Here is a 21,857-nt window from a genome sequence, read left to right on the forward strand (position 1 = left end):
TAGTCTTTTCTTTGTATTTTGTTTGATGGAGTGTCAGGAACAGGAATGGGTGTGGATGCACTAATCAACTAGCGTGTGCACATTACTGCTTCACTAACTGGTTAGTGTACCCATAACACGAGAGCCCTTAATGCCACCGAAATAAGAGACGGTAAGTTCTCCCATGGTAATTTTTGTAAATTACGCCACACTAATGCTAACTGTGCACAGCCATTAATGAAACAAATTGAAAAAAAGCCCCTTTTGACGGCTGTGCTAGAAATGGGCTTAGCGCACTGGAAAGGACTGTGTAATGGCATGCTAAGCCCATTTTTTAGCGCAGCTTATTAAAAGAACCCCATAGTTCTTTAATGTCTGCCTGATTTGAGTTTTTAGGTTTCTGTTTTGAATGATCATAGGGGCCCTTTTACTAAAGGGCATTAGAATCCGGGCTTAGCGTGTCTTAATACATAGACTTTTCTGTGCACTAAGCCCAGATTCAATGCAGCGGTATTTAGGGCTTTTTTTCATTATTATTTATTTTGCAGGTCCTGCACCATTTTATCCATTAGCATGTGGGACTTGCAAAACATTAGTACTGTTTCCTATTTAGGAGTGTTAAGTGCTTTCACATTAACTCAGTTTTAGCCAGTTAGCACACACTAATATGAATGTACTAGCTAGTTAACGCTTCCATGTTCATTCTCCACCCTTGACACGCTCCTTCTAAATTTAACATGCGCTTAGGCTCATTTTCGAAAGAGAGGGACGTCCATCTTTCGACATAAATCGGAACATGAACGTCCATCTCCCAGACGTCCAAATCGGTATAATCGCAATCCGATTTTGGACGTCTACAACTGCAGTCTGTCGCAAGGACGTCCAAATTTCAAGGGGGCGTGCTGGAGGCGTAGCAAAGGCGGGACTTGGGCGTGCCTAACACTTGGACGTCTTTGACCCATAATCAAAAAAAGCAAGGACGTCCCTGACGAACACTTGGACGTTTTCACCCGGTCGTGTTTTTTTTTTTTATGAATAAGGCACAAAAAGGTGCCCGAAATGACCAGATGACCACCGGAGGGAATCGGGGATGACCTCCCGTTACTCCCCCAGTGTTCACTTATCCCCTCCCACCCTCAAAAAACATCTTTAAAAATATTTCATGCCAGCCTCAGATGTCATACTCAGGTCCATGATGGCGCATGAAGGTCCCAGGAGCAGTTTTAGTGGGTACTGCAGTGCACTTCAGACAGGTGGACCCAGGCCGATACTCCCCCTACCTGTTACATTTGTGGAGGACACAGCGAGCTCTCCAAAACCCACTACAAACCCACTGTACCCATATATAGGTGCCCCCTTCACCCCTAAGGGCTATGGTAGTGGTGTACAGTTGTGGGTAGTGGGTTTTGGGGGGTGGGGGTTGTGGGGCTCAGCATATAAGGGAGCTATGTTCTTGGGAGCATTTTATGAAGTCCACTGCAGTGCCCCCAAGGGTGCCCGGTTGGTGTCCTGGCATGTCAGGGGGACCAGTGCATTACAAATGCTGGTTCCTCCCACGTCCAAATGGCTTGCATTTGAACGTTTTTGACATGGACGTCTTTGGTTTCGAAAATCGCCAAAAGTCAGAAACATCCAAATCCAAGGACATCCAAATCTAGGGACGTCCTTAAATTTGGACGTCCCTAGATTTGGATGTCCTTGGATTTGGACGTCTCTGACAGTATTTTTGAAACGAAAGATGGATGTCCAGCTTGTTTCGAAAATACGTTTTTCCCCACCCCCCCTGGATTTCGACGTTTTGCAAAAAGTCCAAATCGCAACTTGGACATTTCTTTTGAAAATGCCCTTCAGTGTGTGCTAACAGGCAAAATACTATAGAACGCTTTAACACATTTTGCAGTAGCCTGTTTTTCATTCCCTCTGTGCATGTTAGGGCTTGACATCTTTTAGTAAAAAGGCCTCTTATTTTATAGTGGTATCTGTTTTACTCTTTGATAAAATGCATATTTTCTGTGGATTTTATGCTGTGGTTCTATGTGTGTGTGTGTGTGTGTGTGTGTGTGTGTGTGTGTGTGTGTGTGTTTTAAATATAGCTTTATATTTATGCTATCATTTTTTGGTGTATCTCCTGTTGAGCTCCTTAAGAATGGTAGGTAATAAAAATAGATCAGTAATATAACAGAAATTAGAGAAAAGCAAATGATACTTCTCTGTGTAGAACCTATTTTTAGTGGGAGATAGTGAATGGGACCCAGCCATCCTGGAAATCATACTGTCCCCAATGGAGCCACTTGGTCTGGGTGGAACTCTAATTGATGATTATTGGCTATGGGATTCTGCAGGCCCTGAGGTTTCATTCAGGAGCCAGAGTTGCTGCTTTAGACCACAGAAATGTAGGAGGAAGCAATTTGGAGTAAAAATGTTTGCTGAGTCAGCCTTCAGTCCCAAGTCATTTCAGGGGCTGGTTTTGGCGAGGCTTTGCTATTGTTGACAAGGAGTGGCCTAGTGGTTAGGGTGGTGGACTTGGGTCCTGGGGAACTGAGTTCGATTCCCAGTTCAGGCACAGGCAGCTCCTTGTGACTCTGGGCAAGTCAGTTAACCCTCCATTGCCCCATGTAAGCCACATTGAGCCTGCCATGAGTGGGAAAAGCGCAGGGTACAAATATAACAAACAACAGTGTAAGCAACACGGTCTGGCTGCCAACTCTGATGACCAGTGTAGCCTCTGCTGATACACTGTGAAGGGATAATGTCTCTGTTGAAAAATATCCTAATAGGGGAAAAGTAAAGGATTGGAAACTAGCATCAGATAGGATGTTCTGAACTCATGTTGTTTGACAGTTCTCTGTATTAACAAGAGAGAATTGATCTAAACATTTTATATGGCTTAGAAGGAGGGCCATGGGACAGGAACACATAGCCTCTGATTCCACCACATAATCTGTTCCTTTAAAACTATGGTTAAATTTAATAAAAAAAAAGTCTGTCTCTGGTAGTTTCTCTTAAGCCCACATATCATGGAAGTCTCAGAAGACATAATTTATTTAATGATTTGCCCATTACAACCTAGGATTTAACAATCAAACTGTTAGCAGATTATATGCTGCTATAACGCCATGTAATCTCAGACAGCCCTGGGGATATATGTTTCTTTCGGAATAACGTAGAACAAAAACATTTTCAATCTGCCTGCCTGGGCCCTTCCAAGCTCATTAGTGAAGCCTGGCCTCCTTGGATCTCCCTTGATAGTTCATGGCTCTGTGACTATGATTGATGACCTAATTACGCATCATAGGACATATCCTATTATTTGCCTTGATACCATGCCTTAGTGATTGGAAGTACCGGAAAAATATAATGTTCCTTATCTCACCAAACACAGAAAAACACAGACCAAAGTGGAATTTTAAATTATAGTGTGGAAAATCTTATGGATTGCAGAAACAAAATAAAGAAAATCAATTCAGGTCTAACTGAAGACTGATAGAAAATATATATGCATTGTAGACTTTGTTATATGCCTGGATTAACCTCCCAGTGGAGGCAGCACTGTAATAGAATTTAAAATGCTTGAGGAAGATAGAGGGCAGTGTTAGAAACAGGGCTGGCAGGCTGGGTAAAAAGCATGGGGAGGAGAGCTTGTATTGATTAAAATATGGAAATGGAAATGCACTTCTGTCTAAAGGGGTAAAGATGACTGGGAAGATTGGAGGAGGGGGCAGCTGATTTCGATCTGCTTCAGGGGGTCTGCTGCAGATGAATTCAGGAAAAACGTTTTGATGTTTCCTGTGCTTTGAGTTGGAAAGATCGAAGAGCGTAATTTCCGGAGCTGCTTTTGTACATTACTTCCACTTTATTTTGGAAAGCTATATTTTTGGAAGTTTTTCCTGAATTAATCTGCAGCAGACCCCTGACGCAGGCTTTGTTTAAGCTGAAACACGGTCCTGTGTCACATCCTTGCTGTTTTGTAATAAATATTACTTTTGTGAGCCCATCAGTGTTTGGAAGGCTTATCCTTCAACCCTACTTTTCTACCAACTTGTGAGCATTTCGTACAGGTTCTTCTGTTCCTCCACCTCGGTGGTGGTTTTTCTCCTCTATTATGAAAAGTGCATCATGGCATGTTTCTAATCCCTAGACGAACCCTTGTTGAAGTAGGGTGTTATTGTTCAGTCTAGACACCGATGCCCGAATTCTATAAACTTGTGCGCACAATGTGATGCTTAGCAAGCAAAGCTGAGCATGCAGAATGTATAAAAGTGTCAGTTATGTGCATTACCTAATTGTTGAATAGCTGATAATTGGCATTAACAACTAATAATTGGCTAAAATTTGTGTTAATTGGCACTAATTTGCAGTTATACACATAACTGCCCTTAGTATTGTACAAATTGTGCGCAAAATCCATAGTGAGCAGCTGCAAGGGGTCATGGAACTGGGAGGAGGAGCATGGACCGGTCAGGGGCGTGCCTAGCACTTACGCGTGGGTTATAGAATACGATGAGCTACGTGCCTGTCAGCAGTTAGGGGCGAGTATTTACACTAGCCATTGAGCTAGCGTAAGTGCTCGCACCTAAAGTTAGACATATAACTTAGGACTTACTCTAGTATTCTGTAAAGGCAATTACGTGGATAATTGCTGAAATAGAATTCACAGTGTGCATTTTAGGCGACCTTTTAAAATCTATTTTTTTTAAATACAGGAATCTAAGACGAGAATTGAACAATAAGCGAACAAAAATACAAAAACAAAAAAAGGACCATAAACCCCAAACACCCTCAACCCACCCAAATTCCCCCTCCCCCCCCTAAAAAAAATTCAGTAGACCACTGCCTTCAGGGAAAACAATAACACAGGGAGTGGTATGCAGGTAAGCAAAAGTACAAAGACAATTTAGTGTCAACACTCCCCCCCACCCCCACCCCCAAAATTCTAAGAACAAATACAGTACTTAATACAGTCTAACAATGAAGTAAGCAGAACCACAAAGAAAAGGAGATGGAGAGCGGGCTTTGTTCTTATATTTTTTTTTACATTTGTACCCCGCGCTTTCCCACTCATGGCAGGCTCAATGCGGCTTACATGGGCAATGGAGGGTTAAGTGACTTTGCCCAGAGTCACAAGGAGCTGCCTGTGCCTGAAGTGGGAATTGAACTCAGTTCCTCAGGACCAAAGTCCACCACCCTAACCACTAGGCCACTCCTCCACTGTTGCTACTATTTGAGATTCTACATGGAATGTTGCTATTCCACTAGCAACATTCCATGTAGAAGTCGGCCCTTGCAGATCACCAATGTGGCCGCGCAGGCTTCTGCTTCTGTGAGTCTGACGTCCTGCACGTATGTGCAGGACGTCAGACTCACAGAAACAGAAGCCTGCGCAGCCTTCTACATGGAATGTTGCTAGTGGAATAGCAACATTCCATGTAGAATCTCCAATAGTAGCAACATTCCATCTAAAATCTCCAATAGTAGCAATAGCAACATTCCATGTAGAATCTCCAGTAGTAGCAACATTCCATGTAGAATCTCCAATAGTATCTATTTTATTTTTGTTACATTTGTACCCTGCGCTTTCCCACTCATGGCAGGCTCAATGCGGCTTACATGGGCAATGGAGGGTTAAGTGACTTGCCCAGAGTCACAAGGAGCTGCCTGTGCTGGGAATTGAACTCAGTTCCTCAGTTCCCCAGGATCAAAGTCCACCACCCTAACCACTAAGCCACTCCTCCCCGCTCCATAACAAAAGCTTATCCCAACTAGAGGATAAGACTGTTCCTAACTCCCTCTCCTCCCCCAAAGAAAAAAAATGTAGAAAATAGATTAAAAATAGTCATCATCTTATTCTCTTAACCTAGGTGACCTGTTATAAAATGATTCCCTCTAAAGACTTCTAGAGACCTGGTAAACTCTAATATGAATTTCTCCTGAATTCTCCCCTAAGACCTTCTGGTTGCGGACTGCAGTTTCCAAAACAGTAATTTTTCCTTTGTTCACTTTACTTGCAGGCAATTTTTATAAGCCTGATTAGACCGATCATCCTTAAAGTTACTGTATCTTCTCAAACTAATGTGACATATATTGCGGGTTTAATATATAGAGGGTTTAACTGGCGTGTGACCCTTGGCAAAACTGATTTGGCTAAATCGGAGTAATAAGATTACTTTAATAGGAAATGATGGGCCTGTACTAACACTATAACCAATTCTTTTCCTACCTACACTGTAAAAATCTGAATCCTTCTATACAGACACAGGTTTTAGGGACAAATGACTAAGGACATTTGCAGAGTTCCTGGTGACTCAGTCAAGAAACGTTAAACATTGTTCCAATACAGTCCTCTTTCAAAGGGCTCCAGGAATAGAAAGAGCTGATCAGTGACGGATGAGACTCACCTTGGTCAAGTGCATGATGATGCACTTAGAGAGCACATGAATGGGCAACAGAAATGCTAAATGGATTGTTCAGTGCTTCAGCCACTTGTTCTAGGTTGCTGTCATTCAAGCATCAAAGGATGGCAGAACGCAATGCCTTTAAACTGCTTTCATGCACTCCTCTAATCCAACAATTAAAACAATAGCAGATAATGACAATGCTCCAATCTGCCCATCTACACTAAACTCTACAGTTCCTTCCTCTCTCTCAGAGATCCTCTGAGCTTGTCCTGGGGTTCCTTGAATTCAGATACTGTCCTTGTCCCCCAACACCTCCACTATCAGGCTGCTACATGCATCCACCACTTTTTCCTTAGATTAGTCATGGAGTCATAGTAACAATGGCAGATAAAGGCCAGCATGGTCCATCCAGTCTGCCCAGAAAGGTGCCAATCCCTGCAGGTTACTACCCTTTGTTCTTAGGGTTGTACCTGCTGCTCCATGCAGGTTATTCCCCCTCCCCCTTTGTGGTTAGGATTGTACCTGCTTCCCTGTGCAGGTTATTCCCCCCCCCGCCCCACCTTTGTTAGGGTTGTACCTGCTGCACCATGCAGGTTCCCCTCCTTTGATGTTAGGATTGTACTGATGCTCTATGCACATTTCCCCCTCCCCATGCTCTTTCTCTCTTTAATTTGAGTGAATCTGTTATGTTTTGCTTTGATTGAAAATACTCTATACTTTGATTCTATACTTTTGCGTATCTTGTGTTTTTATCACACACCTTCTTGAATTCCATCACTGTTTTTGAAGGTGTGGTCTTCAGAATGTACTCCAAATGAGGTCTCGCTAGAGACTTACACAGAGGCACTACCACACATTTTTCCTATTGGCGATTCCTTTCCTATGTATTTGAGCATCCTTCTGTCCTTTACCATTGCTTTATCTACCTCTTTGATCATCTTAAGATCCTCAGATCTGATTACCCTCAGGTCCTGCACTTCTTTCATGTGTAGAGGTACTTCACCTGCTTTACTGTATGGCTCCCTTGGATTTTGCAGCTCAAATGAATGAATCTGAATTTTTTTAGCATTAAATCTTAGTTGCCACACTCAGATCCAGCCTCCATGCTTCGCTAGATCTCTCTTAATGTTTTTCACACCTTTCAGGCCATTGTTGCAGATTTTGATAAAGCATCATCCGTTTGTTTGTTTTTGTTACACACTTTTCCAACTAGAGAACTCAAAGCGATTTAGAGATAAGTTTGGGACTATGAGTGAGTGAATAAATAAATACATAAATATATTAAGGAAGAGAGAGGCAGAAAATAAACATATGATAGAGGAAAACCATAGGAGTGAGGAAAAAAATTGACAAGGAAATAATCATTTTAGGAAATGAGTACGGTCTGTTAATACATCAGGAAAGGGGGAGTTGCAGTGGGTAGAGCTTGGCAATATGTAGCAAGCTTGGGGAGATTTTGTCATAAATTGAAGTCTGTAAATAGTTCTCAATAACTGTGTTTTATGAAGGTTTCTGCCTCTCTTGACTACATTATAAACTCCAAGAAGTAAAGACTCTGTCATATATTTCTGTAAGGTACTGCATAATCGGGAATGTTCTATACAAACTGATAATACCCATAGTGATCAAGGCGCGCAGATTATAGTTTCCAAAAGTTTCTCACAGCTAGGAGATCTGGAGTTAGTCTTATGTCTGGTGGCAGATAATTAGGGTTGGGACTGATCCTGAGAATTGTTATTTTTATGTCTGTGAGGCGCAATTCTTTAGGGTTTGACACAATTAGAAGGGGTTGTAGTGTGAGGGTGAGAAGGTGTATATGGGGGTGGGGGAGGAGGCTGCTGAGACAACTCGGCACAATATAGTGTCAGGAGCTAGTGTAAGGCAATGGCGTAGCTACAGGTGGGCCCAATATAGTGTCAGGAGCTAGTGTAAGGCAATGGCGTAGCTACAGGTGGGCCCGGGTGGGCTGTGGCCCACCTAATTTGGACTCATGCCCACCCAAAATTGTGGCACTTTTGCTGTGGCTGGTGGGAATCCCCAAACCCCACCAGCTAAAGGTTTTCTCCTCCTCAGGCAGTCAATGCTCTTCCAAATGGCAGTTGGCACCACACACCTGCCCCTTTGCACATGCTCAGTTTTCACCCATGTGGAAGCACTGAGCATGTACGGACTACTGGCAGCAGCATCAGCTCAAGTCAAGTGCAGGCAGCTGCTGTTTGGAAGAGCACTGGCTGCCCGAGGAGGAGAAAATCTTCAGCTGGTGCAGTTTGGAGATCCCCACCAGTTCAGGTATTTAATATTTTCTGTTTGAGGGTGGGGGAAAGTTAGAATGCAGGGAGCAGAGTGGAGGGGGGCCAGGAGGGGCTGAATTCCGTGCCCATCTAATTTGGGCTCATGCCCACCCAAAACTGGATGTCTGGCTACGGCTATGCCCCTGGTGTAAGGACTTCAAAGCTGGTGCAGCTGTTGGAATCCTAATCTAAGATCCAGAATAATAAATCCCTTCTAGATTTACACATACAGGGGGCTGAATGAGCACCAGTAACCACAGTCACCAAGACTTTAATTCTTGCAGAAGAAGTAACGTTGAATGCATGTGGGTGAATGGAGTTTGGGAGTCAACTTCAAAATTAGTTTTAAACGGACGCTTTCCAACATTTAATTCCAGAGCAGATTGATTCTATGACTGGAAATGGGAGCAGAATCAGATGTGCTAATTCCAAACTGAATTCAGGAGTAAAAGGGTTTACATATTAAAAAAAAAAAAAGTCTTGCTTCTCTAACCCAACCTACAGTGACTGGTTGAGACAGTTACACAGGCTTGCTTCCTGATCTTTCACTCTTGGTCTTATTCTTTGGTCGTCTTTGGTTTTCACCTTTGCATTTATTTCCTTACTGTTACTCCTTATTTTATTGTGAACACATGTCCCTAGCTGGGAAAATATCTTCCCTGGAGTCTGCTCTTCAACTTCTCTTACCACATTCATTCTGTAAATGCAATGGTACTTTTCTTAAAATAGAAGATGCTAGGGGGTCATGTGGTGGGGAGCCCTTACTGGTGCTGGGCTGGGGGTAGTTCCAGAAGAGCAAGCAAAACCACATGCAAACTATTGAAATTCATGACTTGACATAATAAACATAGTATAAAAACAACTTAAATCCACCATGATTATAACATCCAGTGCATTTTTTCTAGTGAAAAGGGTGCAGGTACTCAAATGCCAGGCCACCCTTCAGGGGTGGGGTGATCACTGAGGGACCCACCTCACAATAGACAGGCCCCCTGCAAACAGTCACAGAATCTATGACAAGGCAGAATTGGTGTGTAGGGCCTGAGCTCTTTCATTAAAACTTGAGGACCATGGGTCAATTTTAGCAGACAATGGAAAAGGTGCCGATACTCAGAACCCCCCTCAAAAAAAGCCCTGATAACATCAATGATTAAAAATAAATAACATGATATATTATGTATTACAATAGGCGAACCGTGGCCACGTTGGGCTGTTCTAATAAGTGTGCTGTACTTCATCTTATTGTGATGCATCTTCTACCTTTGCTACCACGATCTGGGGATCATACCTGCCTCTTTCTGTGTTGATAACCAGGCAGATATACATGTGTTCCTGCTGCTGGTGGTTGCACCTCCGAGTGGCAGTTTGAGAAAGGGAAGGATGCATGTAAAGGGAAAAGGGTCATGGATTTGATATACCACCTTTCTGCGGTACAACCAAAGCAGTTTAAATTTATATGCAGGTACTTTCTCTGTACTGGGCTTACAATCTGAAATTTTGTATCTGGGGCAATGGAGGGTTAAGTGACTTGCCCAGAGTTCCCTTTCTAAAACTCACGCTTTTTCAGACCTATACTAGCCTCATCCACTTATGCAGCTGGTTCTAAAATCGCTTCCTGTTCTCTAATATCTGTTGAGAAATAAAATAAACATCTGAAGAAAGTAAGTCTTAGCGACCCTTTTAATAAAGGACGTTAAGCCCTTAACGTTGGTTAGCATGTGCAAACAGGCTACCGCAGAAATGCATTTCAGAATTTTGTGGTATATTTGCCTGTTTACTGTGCAAACCTACGCTTTACTGAATTTGAAATAATTTGTTCTGGGATGGGATGTGTCATGGGTGAGGAATGGGTGTGGAAACATCCAGCTACTATGTTATACTTAATGCATGCTAATTGAGTAATGCAGAGTTAAAGAGGGAAGCACTTACCGTCTCTTATTTAGGTGATGGTAACTGCTCTCACGTTAATAACTCCAAGCAGGTACTGCATGCTAATGACAACATGAGCACGCAACCTGAATAAATAACATTGAAAATGCCCTAAAAAGTGCTGCATTAGATTTGCAGTTAACACATGGGAAAACATAGTAACATAGTAGATGACGGCAGAAAAAGACCTGCACGGTCCATCCAGTCTGCCCAACAAGGTACACTCATATGTGCTACCTTTTGTGTATACCCTACCTTGATTTGTACCTGTCCTCTTCAGGGCACAGACCGTACAAGTCTGCCCAGCACTATCCCCACCTCCTAGCCACCAGCCCCGCCTCCCACCACCAGCTCTGGCACAGACCGTATAAGTCTGCCCAGCATTTTCCCCGCCTCCCAACCACCAGGCCCGGCACAGACCGTATAAGTCTGCCCAGCACTATCCCCGCCTCCCAACCACCAGCCCTGCCTCCCACCACTGGCTCTGCCACTCAATCTCGGCTAAGCTCCTGAGGATCCATTCCACACCACATTTAGCTGCGTTAACTCCAAGGGTAGTTGTTTTACCAAACAGTGGTAAAAGAGCCTTAGTGCACTCTTACACGAGTCTTTTTCCTGTATGCTAAATTTCCAGATTTTTTGATTAATGGCCACGCGCTAACTGTACCATAAGCATGTGTCCATTAAAACAGATTAGCGCTTGAGCCCCTACTGGTACCCATTAAGGACTCGTGCGCTAATTGTTTAGCTACGCTGATTAGTGCAGAACACGCCCACTCTCTGCCCCCCAGACACACCCCCAATGCAAAAAAAGTGCAAATTATTTTTTAGTTTACGAGTTGCGTGCACACATTACCGTGGGATGTCTCAGTGCACCCCGCCGTACACCATTTATTTTGCTGCGGCAAGCGCTAGGTCTTAACGCAGCTTTGTAAAAGGGCCCCCAAATCTTAATGCATTCCCTTAATGAGAAATGTAATCAAGGGCTGTATGAACCTCATTTTTTTTGCATAGAATGTATTGCTGTATTAACAGAAAAACATCAAGCAAAATGTAAAACTTCAGTCATGCATTCAGCACATTTAAGCTGAAGAACACAGAGAGACTAGAAACGAAGAAGCAATGAGTGGGTCGCAATAATCACAGGTTGGAAGATAGGAAAATGTAATTTTTGGTCAGACCTCACGCTGGCTTTCCCAAGTCACGAAATGTTTTGGCAGTTTATTTCTAAGCAAAAAAAAAAAATGAATGAAAATAGGAAAGGGCTGCAGAATAACCAGAGGCAGAAAAGTAAAAGTGAAGAAGCTCAAAACTGAGTGAAGAAAGGCCACTGGCTCTGGCTGTTCTCTGGGTGTCTCTGGAATTCCAGGCACCTTCTTTTCTCTGCCTGGAGAGGGGGAGGGGGAGGGAGCTGACCTGAGATCACATCTGTTCTGGCAGACTCTGAGCAGATTAAATTACTGCAAATTCAAACTAATAAGAGATTTATAGAGGGGATGAAGTGGGGGCCTGCCAAAAAACAGATGTTCTGTATGTACCCACAAGAAAGAGACCCTCGCTCCATGAGATCTCCCCCCCAGAATTTCCCAGCCTGGGAAACGCCCTTTGTACCCAGAGTGAGAGACTTCAGCACACCCACAGAGATGATTAAGCCCCCCACCCTCCCCAAGCCCCAGCCCAGAAGAACTCCCCCCCCCACCCTACACACACACTCCAGTGGCTCCCAGCCAGACTGTTGCTTAAAATTATCCATCTCAAGAGCCCCACAGAGAGACTCCCAGCAGAGACAGCAATCTGCCCCTCCCCCAACCACAGCCCTCACATCCAGTGCAAGAGATAGGAAGAAGAGGTCTGGATCTACCGGCAAGGGAGAAAGGTGGCGAGAAAAGGAGGAGAAATCTGAGAGGAAGGGAGGAGAGTGCTGAGACCTGCAGGGATAACAAGGGCAGTGTGTACCAGGAACGGAGAGGTTTGACAGCCCTTAGGAAATCCGCAGTTATTATAGCCACAGTCCTCTAATGCCGTACCCCAACTGACTTTCTCTTCCAAGCAACTTTTGTCCTTGTTTCTAGTTCATCCTTTCATTGAAAAATCTCAGATCCAAAGGTGAGCAGGAGTTCCTTTCCCCAGCTCTTGATACACCTGTACCTGAAGGGATCAGGATCGCTTCCTCAGACCGACTGACAGATTGTTCGCCAGCTTTGCTTAATGTGTTTATGTAGGCATGGACAGACTGACAGCGACTTCCCTCACCTTTCTGCACTGTGAACGTGCAGGGGTTGTGCACAGATCTCTATGTATAATGTGGACAGAGGCTGTGGATCTGTAGCAGATGAATTCTCAGGAGCTGAAATGTGCAGGAGATTTGGAAAGTTTGAAGAATAGCCTGGGCTGCCTGGCTGCTGCTGCTTCTGGATACACACCCAAGGAATGCCCCAGGCAGCAGCAGCTGCTAGGACATAGTGGTGTACCAACTGGACATGCCAAGAGTTCTGCTTGGTATCTCCTTAGATCCATGGGCTTGTAGTTTTGTGTCCCTGTGGTGGGGAGGGAAGGGGGAAATCTAATTTGATGGCTATAGAATACAACAAGAGGAGGTTTTTCCTGTCTTAAGGAAATGGAACCAGCTCAGATGGAATTCACTGACTTGCTGAGGAATCGTATGTGAGGAATTCACTGGGTTGCTGTGGGATCATTTGTGGGATTATTCACTGGGCTGCTAAGGGGATAGTTGCAGGAAACACTTGAAACTGCTGTTGGTTTATACACTCCAGAAATTCCCATGGCTACTGATCTCTCTTCTTCCCTCCCTTCCTCCAATGCTGACTTATCATTTTTTTTTTGTTGTATTTTTCATATCCAGAATGCCAGCGGCTGCTGGGGATGGGGTGAATGGTTTCGGAGAGGAGAAGCTTCCCTCGCCATTGGCCTCTGAGGACGGACTGCTGCCCTCTTGCGTGAGCTCCGTGTGCAGGGAAAGCATCCGCAGCTTCCAGCACAACAAACGGGTGGGCAACTACCTGATCGGAAGGAAACTGGGAGAGGGCTCCTTCGCCAAAGTCCGGGAGGGACTGCACGTGCTCACCGGAGAAAAGGTAACAGTGTCTTGCATGTTTAATGGAAAATCTTGCGCACTGTTAGGATCACCAGTGCCGTCTTAGCAGGGGCGTAGCTACATGGGGCCACGGGGGCATGGGCCCCTGTAGATTTGGCCCTGGACCCCCCTGCCGACGACTCTTTCGACCCCCCCCCACCGCCAACCCCCCCGCCATCGTCGGGTACCTTTGCTGGCAAGGGTCCCCAACCCCCGGCAGCCGAGGTCCTCTTCTCCGGTGCAGCCGCGTTGCTGATCTGCAAGGATTTGTTCTGTTTCTGTGGGTCTGACGTCCTGCACGTACAACGTGTAAGACATCAGACTCACAACAACAGAACGAAGCCTTGCAGATCAGCCAGCAACGTGGCTGCGCTGGAGAAGAGGACTTCAGCTGTCGGGGTTGGGATCCCCCACCAGCAAAGGTACCCGATGCTGATGGTGACGGCAGCGGTGGGGGAGGGTTGGTGGCGGTGGGAAGGGGGGGTCGAAAGGGTTGGCGCCGGGGGGGGGGGTCAAAGTTGGCGGTGGCGGCAAAAATGGAGGGGGGGTTGGCGCCGCCGAGGGGGGGGCTAAAATGTGCCCCCTCACCTTGGGCTCTGGACCCCCTCCCGCCGAAGTCTGGCAACACCCCTGCGTCATAGTAGCCATTGAATCACCTCCTGTTTCCTACTAGCCATTACTCCCATAACATTTTGAAAACATAGGTCCCCTTGATATTTAGCCGGCAGCAGCGCTGACCCTGGATATGTAATGCTGGACCGTTTCCGGTGACAGGCATTGAATATCTGGAGTTTTTTTGGCTGGCTTTAACTTAACCAGCTATGTGAATATTCAGCACTGGCTGGTTAATAGCGGACTGCTATTTATGTGGACCGATTTGCTCGCTAAATTTAGATGGTCAGAACTTAAATATTAGCAGATAACTGGCTATGTCGCACGATACAGCTGGTTAGCCGCTATGGGGGAGATTCTATATATGGCACCTGAAAAATCCACACAGAAATCATTTTTGGGGGAGGTGCATAGTTGATATGCTTAGTTGATATCCCAGCGTCTAAAACTATGTGCATCCATTTACACCAGTGAAAATGTGGCGTAGATCTACGTGGACTGGGTCATACTCTATAATGCATATAAATTTGGGAATACCCATGAATTTCCATAACCACGCCCCTTTTTGGATGTGTGTGTTAGAATTTAAGCTTAGTGAGTTTGCGTAAATTCTAATTGTCAATTAGTGCTCATTATTGCTTGTTAAGTGCTGTTAACAACGCTGATTGGCTTGTTAAGCCAATTAAGTTACATTCATTGTTATGGAACACGCGTAGATTTAGGCGCGGAACGCTAGGCGCGATGTATAGAATCCGGCGGTGTGTGCTAATATTCAGCAGAGATAACCATCTATCTTGCGCAGAGTATTAGCACTTAGCTAAGCGCTATTTAACCGGAGCAACTGATAGCATTTAAAGTTGATTCTGGAGGAGTTGTCTTAGATTATTATGCCTATATAATGTTTGCAGTGTCTGTTGTGGGGTTTTATTTGTTTTTAGTTAATTTTGTTTTATCTGTATGCGTTCTCAATGAATTATGGGCTATATTTGGTAAATGGCACTGAAAACAGTTGGCGATCAATGCTAATTCTACGATGGACACTGCAAGATGAGTACCCACTATAGAATAGCATTGAGTGTCAATTTCAGTGCCCAGATTTGGGTGCCAGGACTTATGCCTGCTGAAACCAGTTGTAATTTGTTAAAAGAAATTACCAATACTCACGATCACCACGAGACCAAGTCAAGCTTAAAGCAGCTTTATTACTTGCAAGGAGACAACATCCAGGAGATTAATCCAGCACACAAGCAGGAGGGTGTTGTCTGACTCTATACAAATTCCCCTGTTATTTTATAGCAGTGATGGCAAACCTTTCAGAGACCGAGTGCCCAAACAGCAACCCAAAATCTAATTATTTATCGCAAAGTGCCAACAGGGCAATTTAACAGGTGGTGCATTCCCCCCTCCCTCGTCCCCCCTCCACCTGCCTCCGAGTTCCAGGTCCCCCTCCCTCCCAGTTCCAGGGTCCATCTCCCAGTTCCAGGGCCTCCCTCCCTCCTTCCTTCCAAGGCCGGCCCCCCTCCCTCCCAGTTCCAGGGGCCCCCCTCCCTCCTTTCGAGTTCCAGGGTCCCCCCGCCCTCCCTCCTCCCCCCCTCCTTCCCTCCCTCCTCGCCCCCTCCCTCCAAATTTTACAAGTCATCTAGAAAGTGCGGGGTACAAATGTAACAAAAAATAAATAAATAAATAAATAAATCTTACCTCGTCGGGGTTAGGGCAGCAGCAGCTGTAAAAAGCATGCAGACTCAGCTTGGTGCTTAGTTCCCTTCTCTCTCTCTCAGCTCTGGCCCCGCCCTTGCAGAAACAGGAAATGAGGGCGGGACCAGAGCTGAGAGAGAGAAGGGAAAATGGAACTAAGCACCGAGCCGAGCCTGCATGCTGCCGCCCTAACCCCGACGAGGTAAAATAGATTACTTTTAAAATTCGGAGGGAGGGGGCCTGGAACTCGAAGGGAGGAGGGAACGAACTTCCGGTGGGTGAGGCGACAGCGCGCGTGCCAACAGAGAGGGATCTGTGTGCCCTCTCTGGCACGCGTGCCATAGGTTCGCCATCACTTTTTATACCTTCTTTCACCATTAGATCAATTCCTATCCTGTTTGTCCATTCCCTTATATGGTCTATCTGCCCAATTTCACATCTACATTTCTCCATGTCTTACCTCATCCTGCACCTGCATCATTACTTGTCATTTTCCTAGTAACCTCCTTTTCGATGAACTTCATGACCCCTACAAATAGTACAGTCTTGTACTTTTATCTAAGCTTGGACAACATGTGTTATAAGCTAGCCAAAAGCGTGTCTAAGAACAAACTACAGTGCTTCTTGTCCAGGAGCTGTATATGTTAAAAATGATTAACCCAATACTTTCCCTACATAATTCCCGCACATCCCCAGTATTCTAGAATGCTCCTGACCTGCCCATGCTCCTCCCATGGCCACACCCCCTTTTGGGTTGCACGCTGCTATAGAAAAGCGCAAATTCAAATTGATGCCAACTAGCCAATTTAGTTGGGTGTACATCTTGGATTGGCACTATATATAGAATCCAGGGGTAGATGTGGCCTTGTAAATAGTGTGGGTTATACAGTTTTTCAGTGGCGTAGCTACAGGTGGGCCATCTTGTCTCAGGCCCACACAATCTAGTGGCCCCCAAAGCATTTTCTTCCTTAGGCCACTGAATATCCAACACCAGCCCTGTTTGCTGGTCAGCAAATGTCTTTTAAGATCAGAGTGCCTGTGGAAAACGGCGTAGCCTTATTTTTTATTTTTGTTACATTTGTACCCCCGCACTTTCCCACTCATGGCAGGTTCAATGCAGCTTACATGGGGCAATGGAGGGTTAAGTGACTTGCCCAGAGTCACAAGGAGCTGCCTGTGCCTGAAGTGGGAATCGAACTCAGTTCCTCAGGACCAAAGTCCACCACCCTAACCACTAGGCCACTCCTCCACTGTTGCTACTAGGCCACTCCTCCACTGTTGCTACTATTGGAGATTCTACATGGAATGTTGCTATTCCACTAGCAACATTCCATGTAGAAGTCGGCCCTTGCAGATCACCAATGTGGCTGCGCAGGCTTCTGCTTCTGTGAGTCTGACGTCCTGCACGTACGTGCAGGACGTCAGACTCACAGAAACAGAAGCCTGCGCAGCCTTCTACATGGAATGTTGCTAGTGGAATAGCAACATTCCATGTAGAATCTCCAATAGTAGCAACATTCCATGTAGAATCTCCAATGGTATCTATTTTACTGTCATAGTAATGCTTGAATGTTTTCACTTATATACACTGTCAGCTAGCACATTTGCTTATTTCCGATCTGAGGAAGAAGGGCAACCTTCGAAAGCTAATCAAGAAATGTATTAAGTTATGTCCAATAAAAAAGGTATCATCTTATTTTCTTTTCCATGTTTTATTTTGTTTGATTTCTATATATTCTACATGGAATGTTGCTATTCCACTAGCAACATTCCATGTAGAAGTCGGCCCTTGCAGATCACCAATGTGGCCGCGCAGGCTTCTACATGGAATGTTGCTAGTGGAAGAGCAACATTCCATGTAGAATCTCCAATAGTAGCAACATTCCATATAGAATCTCCAATAGTATCTATTTTATTTTTGTTACATTTGTACCCTGCGCTTTCCCACTCATGGCAGGCTCAATGTGGCTTACATGGGGCAATGGAGGGTTAAGTGACTTGCCCAGAGTCACAAGGAGCTGCCTGTGCCTGAAGTGGGAATCAAACTCAGTTCCTCAGTTCCCCAGGACCAAAGTCCACCACCCTAACCACTAGGCCACTCCTCGCCACTCCTCCACTCCTTAGGTTTGTTAAGTACATAAGAGCAGACGCAGTTGGAAGAAAATGCCTGGCGTGTATGTGGTGCTTTAATGTTGATGCTGCTGCTGCCTCTACACGTTGCTAAGCAGAGCTCAGGCAGCACAATGGGCTTTAGTGAGCAGCTTGCTGGTGCTCAGTGCAGATGCTCTTTCTTAGGGAAAAGAAATGGGGAAAATGCACAGAGGCCATGACTTTGCTAAAAAGCCCAGGCTGGATATTTATAAGGACTTACCTGGGTGGCAGCACCTGCTACTTGGATAAGTCCTGTTGACTGGGGTCATGCATGGATTCTCAGCAGTATTATCCAGATAACGCCGCTGGAAATCACTGCAGACTATCCGGGTAGCGCCAGGATGGGCTGAGGACCAAGCCTGATTAGAGCTTGCATTTATCCAGAGGCTGGCAAAAAGGCTGTCCTTAATTACCCAATGAGCTCTCTGGATAGTGGCTCTGATTTCCAGAGATCGACCAGCGCTGAATATACAGGTATAACAGCAAATACTATGGCCAGTGTTTTAAATGAAACGCCAACTGCAGAATTTTTTTTTTTTTATTGTTACATTTGTACCCCGCGCTTTCCCACTCATGGCAGGCTCAATGCGGCAATGGAGAGTTAAGTGACTTGCCCAGAGTCACAAGGAGCTGCCAGTGCCTGAAGTGGGAATTGAACTCAGTTCCTCAGGACCAAAGTCCACCACCCTAACCACTAGGCTACTCCTCTACTAGCAACATTCCATGTAAAAGTCGGCCCTTGCAGATCACCAATGTGGCCGCGCAGGCTTCTGCTTCTGTGAGTCTGACGTCCTGCACGTACGTGCAGGACGTCAGACTCACAGAAACAGAAGCCTGCGCAGCCTTCTACATGGAATGTTGCTAGTGGAATAGCAACATTCCATGTAGAATCTCCAATAGTATCTATTTTATTTTTGTTACATTTGTACCCCGCACTTTCCCACTCATGGCAGGCTCAATGCGGCTTATATGGGGCAATGGAGGGTTAAGTGACTTGCCCAGAGTCACAAGGAGCTGCCAGTGCCTGAAGTGGGAATTGAACTCAGTTCCTCATGACCAAAGTCCACTACCCTAACCACTAGGCCACCCCTCCACTCATTTCTGAATACCTTTGTGCCCTGGCTTTCAATTTACTTTCATTCATGGCTTATGGTTTGCTAGTATAAAAGCTACTGTGGGTAAAAGATTACAGTAAACAGTTTTGGCTCTTAGCACACTGCAGAGTTTTAAAAATAAAAAACCTTGTTTGCTAGGAATTCAGTGCTCTGCAAGACAGGTGTCTAGAGAAATGGGTTCTGTAAGCATAGCATATCGTATTCTATTATAATGGTAAAAAGGACTAATATTAGCAGTGGCCTTTAGGAAGAAAAGGCTGTTTTTGGAATCAATTTTAATGGCATTCATGTTAAGCTTTATATGTCAGAAAGAGTGGGATGCTGAGGCTTAGGTTTCAGAAAGAGGAAGCTTCCTACCGTGCTGCTACTACAAAAATAGGTCTACGCAGATAGCAACCACCTGAGCATTTAAGAGACAGTGGGCTGCCTCTTCGCTTGTCATGTGGGCAGTTCAAAGTGAAACTGCTCAGTTCTTTGACATCAAAACACAGTTGGTTGGGAAAAAAACAAAATTAACTGTGCCTTTTTTTTGTTATTGTTTTCCATTAAAAAGGAAGATGGCGTGACTGCTACAGAAGCAAAACCACTCACAGCAGGCTGCAAAATGAAGAATATCAAAGGACTTCCTAAAAACTTTATTTAAAAAAACAAAACAACAACAAAGGCCAGGGAGCACGTGATGAAGTCCTTTAGGTTAATTTTCAAAGCCATATCGGCCAGTAAACGCGTTTTACCCACAGAAATGCCCTCCCATTATCCACCCAATTCTATAAACTTGCGCACACATTGTTACCCTTACTGCACAAAATTGCGAATGCAAGTTATGGAATAGTGTCAGTTACACACGCATAACTCAATTTAGTAATTAGATGTTAATTAGTGTTAACAAGCAATCATTGGCTATAATGGGTGTTAATTGGTACTAATTAGCAGTTATGCATGTCACTGCACAGGATTCTACAAATTGTGCGTAACTGCAAAGGGGTGTGGACCTGGGAGGGGCATGGGCGGGTCAAGGGCGTGTCCAGCACTTATGCGCACAGGTTATAGAATGCTATCAGTTATGCACCTGACTGACAGCAGTTAAATGTGAGCATTTTACACCAGCCATTCAGCACCTAAAATTTATGTATTGGGATTTATTAACTGCCTTTATGAAGATTCGCCCAAGACAGCGTACAGCAGGTACAGTTCAACATAAAGATTACAATTTTGTTAACAGCATAACAATAGTAAAATAACCAGAAATAAACATGCAGTAAACGAGGTAAACTTGAAAACAGTAAATTGAAACCTAATAATAGAACTACCATGTAACAGTATCAAAAATATACACATTTAATAGCACTGGAATTCAAATACCAGAGATATAATACAAGCAAGAGTCAAATTTAAAGTACTCGCTCTGACTCATAAGGCTTTCCATTCACTTACCCCTAGCTACTTATCAAATCTGACGATTCCCTACACTGCTATGCGGACACTTAGATCATTAACAGATAATAGGTTAGTCATTTCTCCACTCGCTAAGGCTCGATGGGAATCTACACGGGGATCGGCTTTTTTCTTTCTGTCTCCCTCTCTCTTGAATGGGCTTCCAAAAGAGATTAGATTAGAGAAGTCCTATATTCACTTTCGAAAACTTTTGAAAACTTTTTTCTTTATAAACTGTATTGAACAGAACTTATGATAGTAGAGAAAGTGTAGAAGGTTAGTTTTAACTGTATTTTTAATCTGTGGATCGTACTAGTTTTGTCCTTCTTTGTCATTTTTGGCTTGCTGTGCTTTTCTGTTAATTGATTGGAGTTCCTATTTGTTTGTATGTATGAGTTGTATTTTTTAAATGCAAACCGTTCAGAAAAGCACTAAAACCCCATCTATTCAAACAAGCCTACCCAAAAGACCCAGATTAATCTCATGAACCCATCTACCTTACATATACTGAAGAGAAAACGGCATTGACCCAGAATCTATCTCCCACCTTACCCTCCTCTCTCTATCACCTGTCTCTACCTACCTACCCATCCATTTACTACCCATCCATCCTTCTATTATGTTATACTTAATTTCCTACTTTACATAACAAAATTCTGTGTTACCTATTACTATGTAAGCCGCATTGAGCCTGCTTTTAGTGGGAAAGTGTGGGATACAAATATAATAAATAAATAAATAAATAATATTAATGATAAGCCTAATAATAATAAGCATGCATTAGAACATTCAACTAACATAGGTTTGATGCTAAATAATTTCTACAATACAGCATAACATATAGCTGAGGGGTGCAAGAGCAGAGATATATGATTGGAACAAGGTGTGCGGTAGAGTCAGTTGGGATAATTTGATGGTTAGCTAAAATCAAGGTGCTTGTATTGCATATAATGACTGATGTATAATTCACACTTAACTTGCATCATCCTGGCACCTAAATTTGGAAGACCTTTTGCGAATTAACCCCTTCTGTGGATAAAACTACATAGATAGTGCTATTTTAAAAGTGCATGTTTTCCCTGCTGTAAGGGGAGGCATCCTGCGGGAGGGAATTGGTAGGGTTTTGACATTTTGGAAGTGTCTGCACAAATTAGCAGGTGAA

At 44.3% G+C, this 21,857-nt stretch overlaps 1 protein-coding gene across 1 annotated transcript in view; it reads left to right on the plus strand.

Moving 5' to 3' along the window:
- Positions 1 to 21,857, plus strand: part of HUNK (hormonally up-regulated Neu-associated kinase) — a 99,710-nt gene that overhangs the window by 18,744 nt on the left and 59,109 nt on the right. Inside the window, exon 2 of the mRNA XM_030202150.1 lies at positions 13,458 to 13,689. Within this exon, the coding sequence (XP_030058010.1) occupies positions 13,458 to 13,689 (232 nt within the window). The remainder of the gene's footprint in view (positions 1 to 13,457; positions 13,690 to 21,857) is intronic.

Source organism: Microcaecilia unicolor, chromosome 4, assembly GCF_901765095.1.
Source record: "Microcaecilia unicolor chromosome 4, aMicUni1.1, whole genome shotgun sequence".
NCBI classification, from domain to species: Eukaryota; Metazoa; Chordata; class Amphibia; order Gymnophiona; family Siphonopidae; genus Microcaecilia; species Microcaecilia unicolor.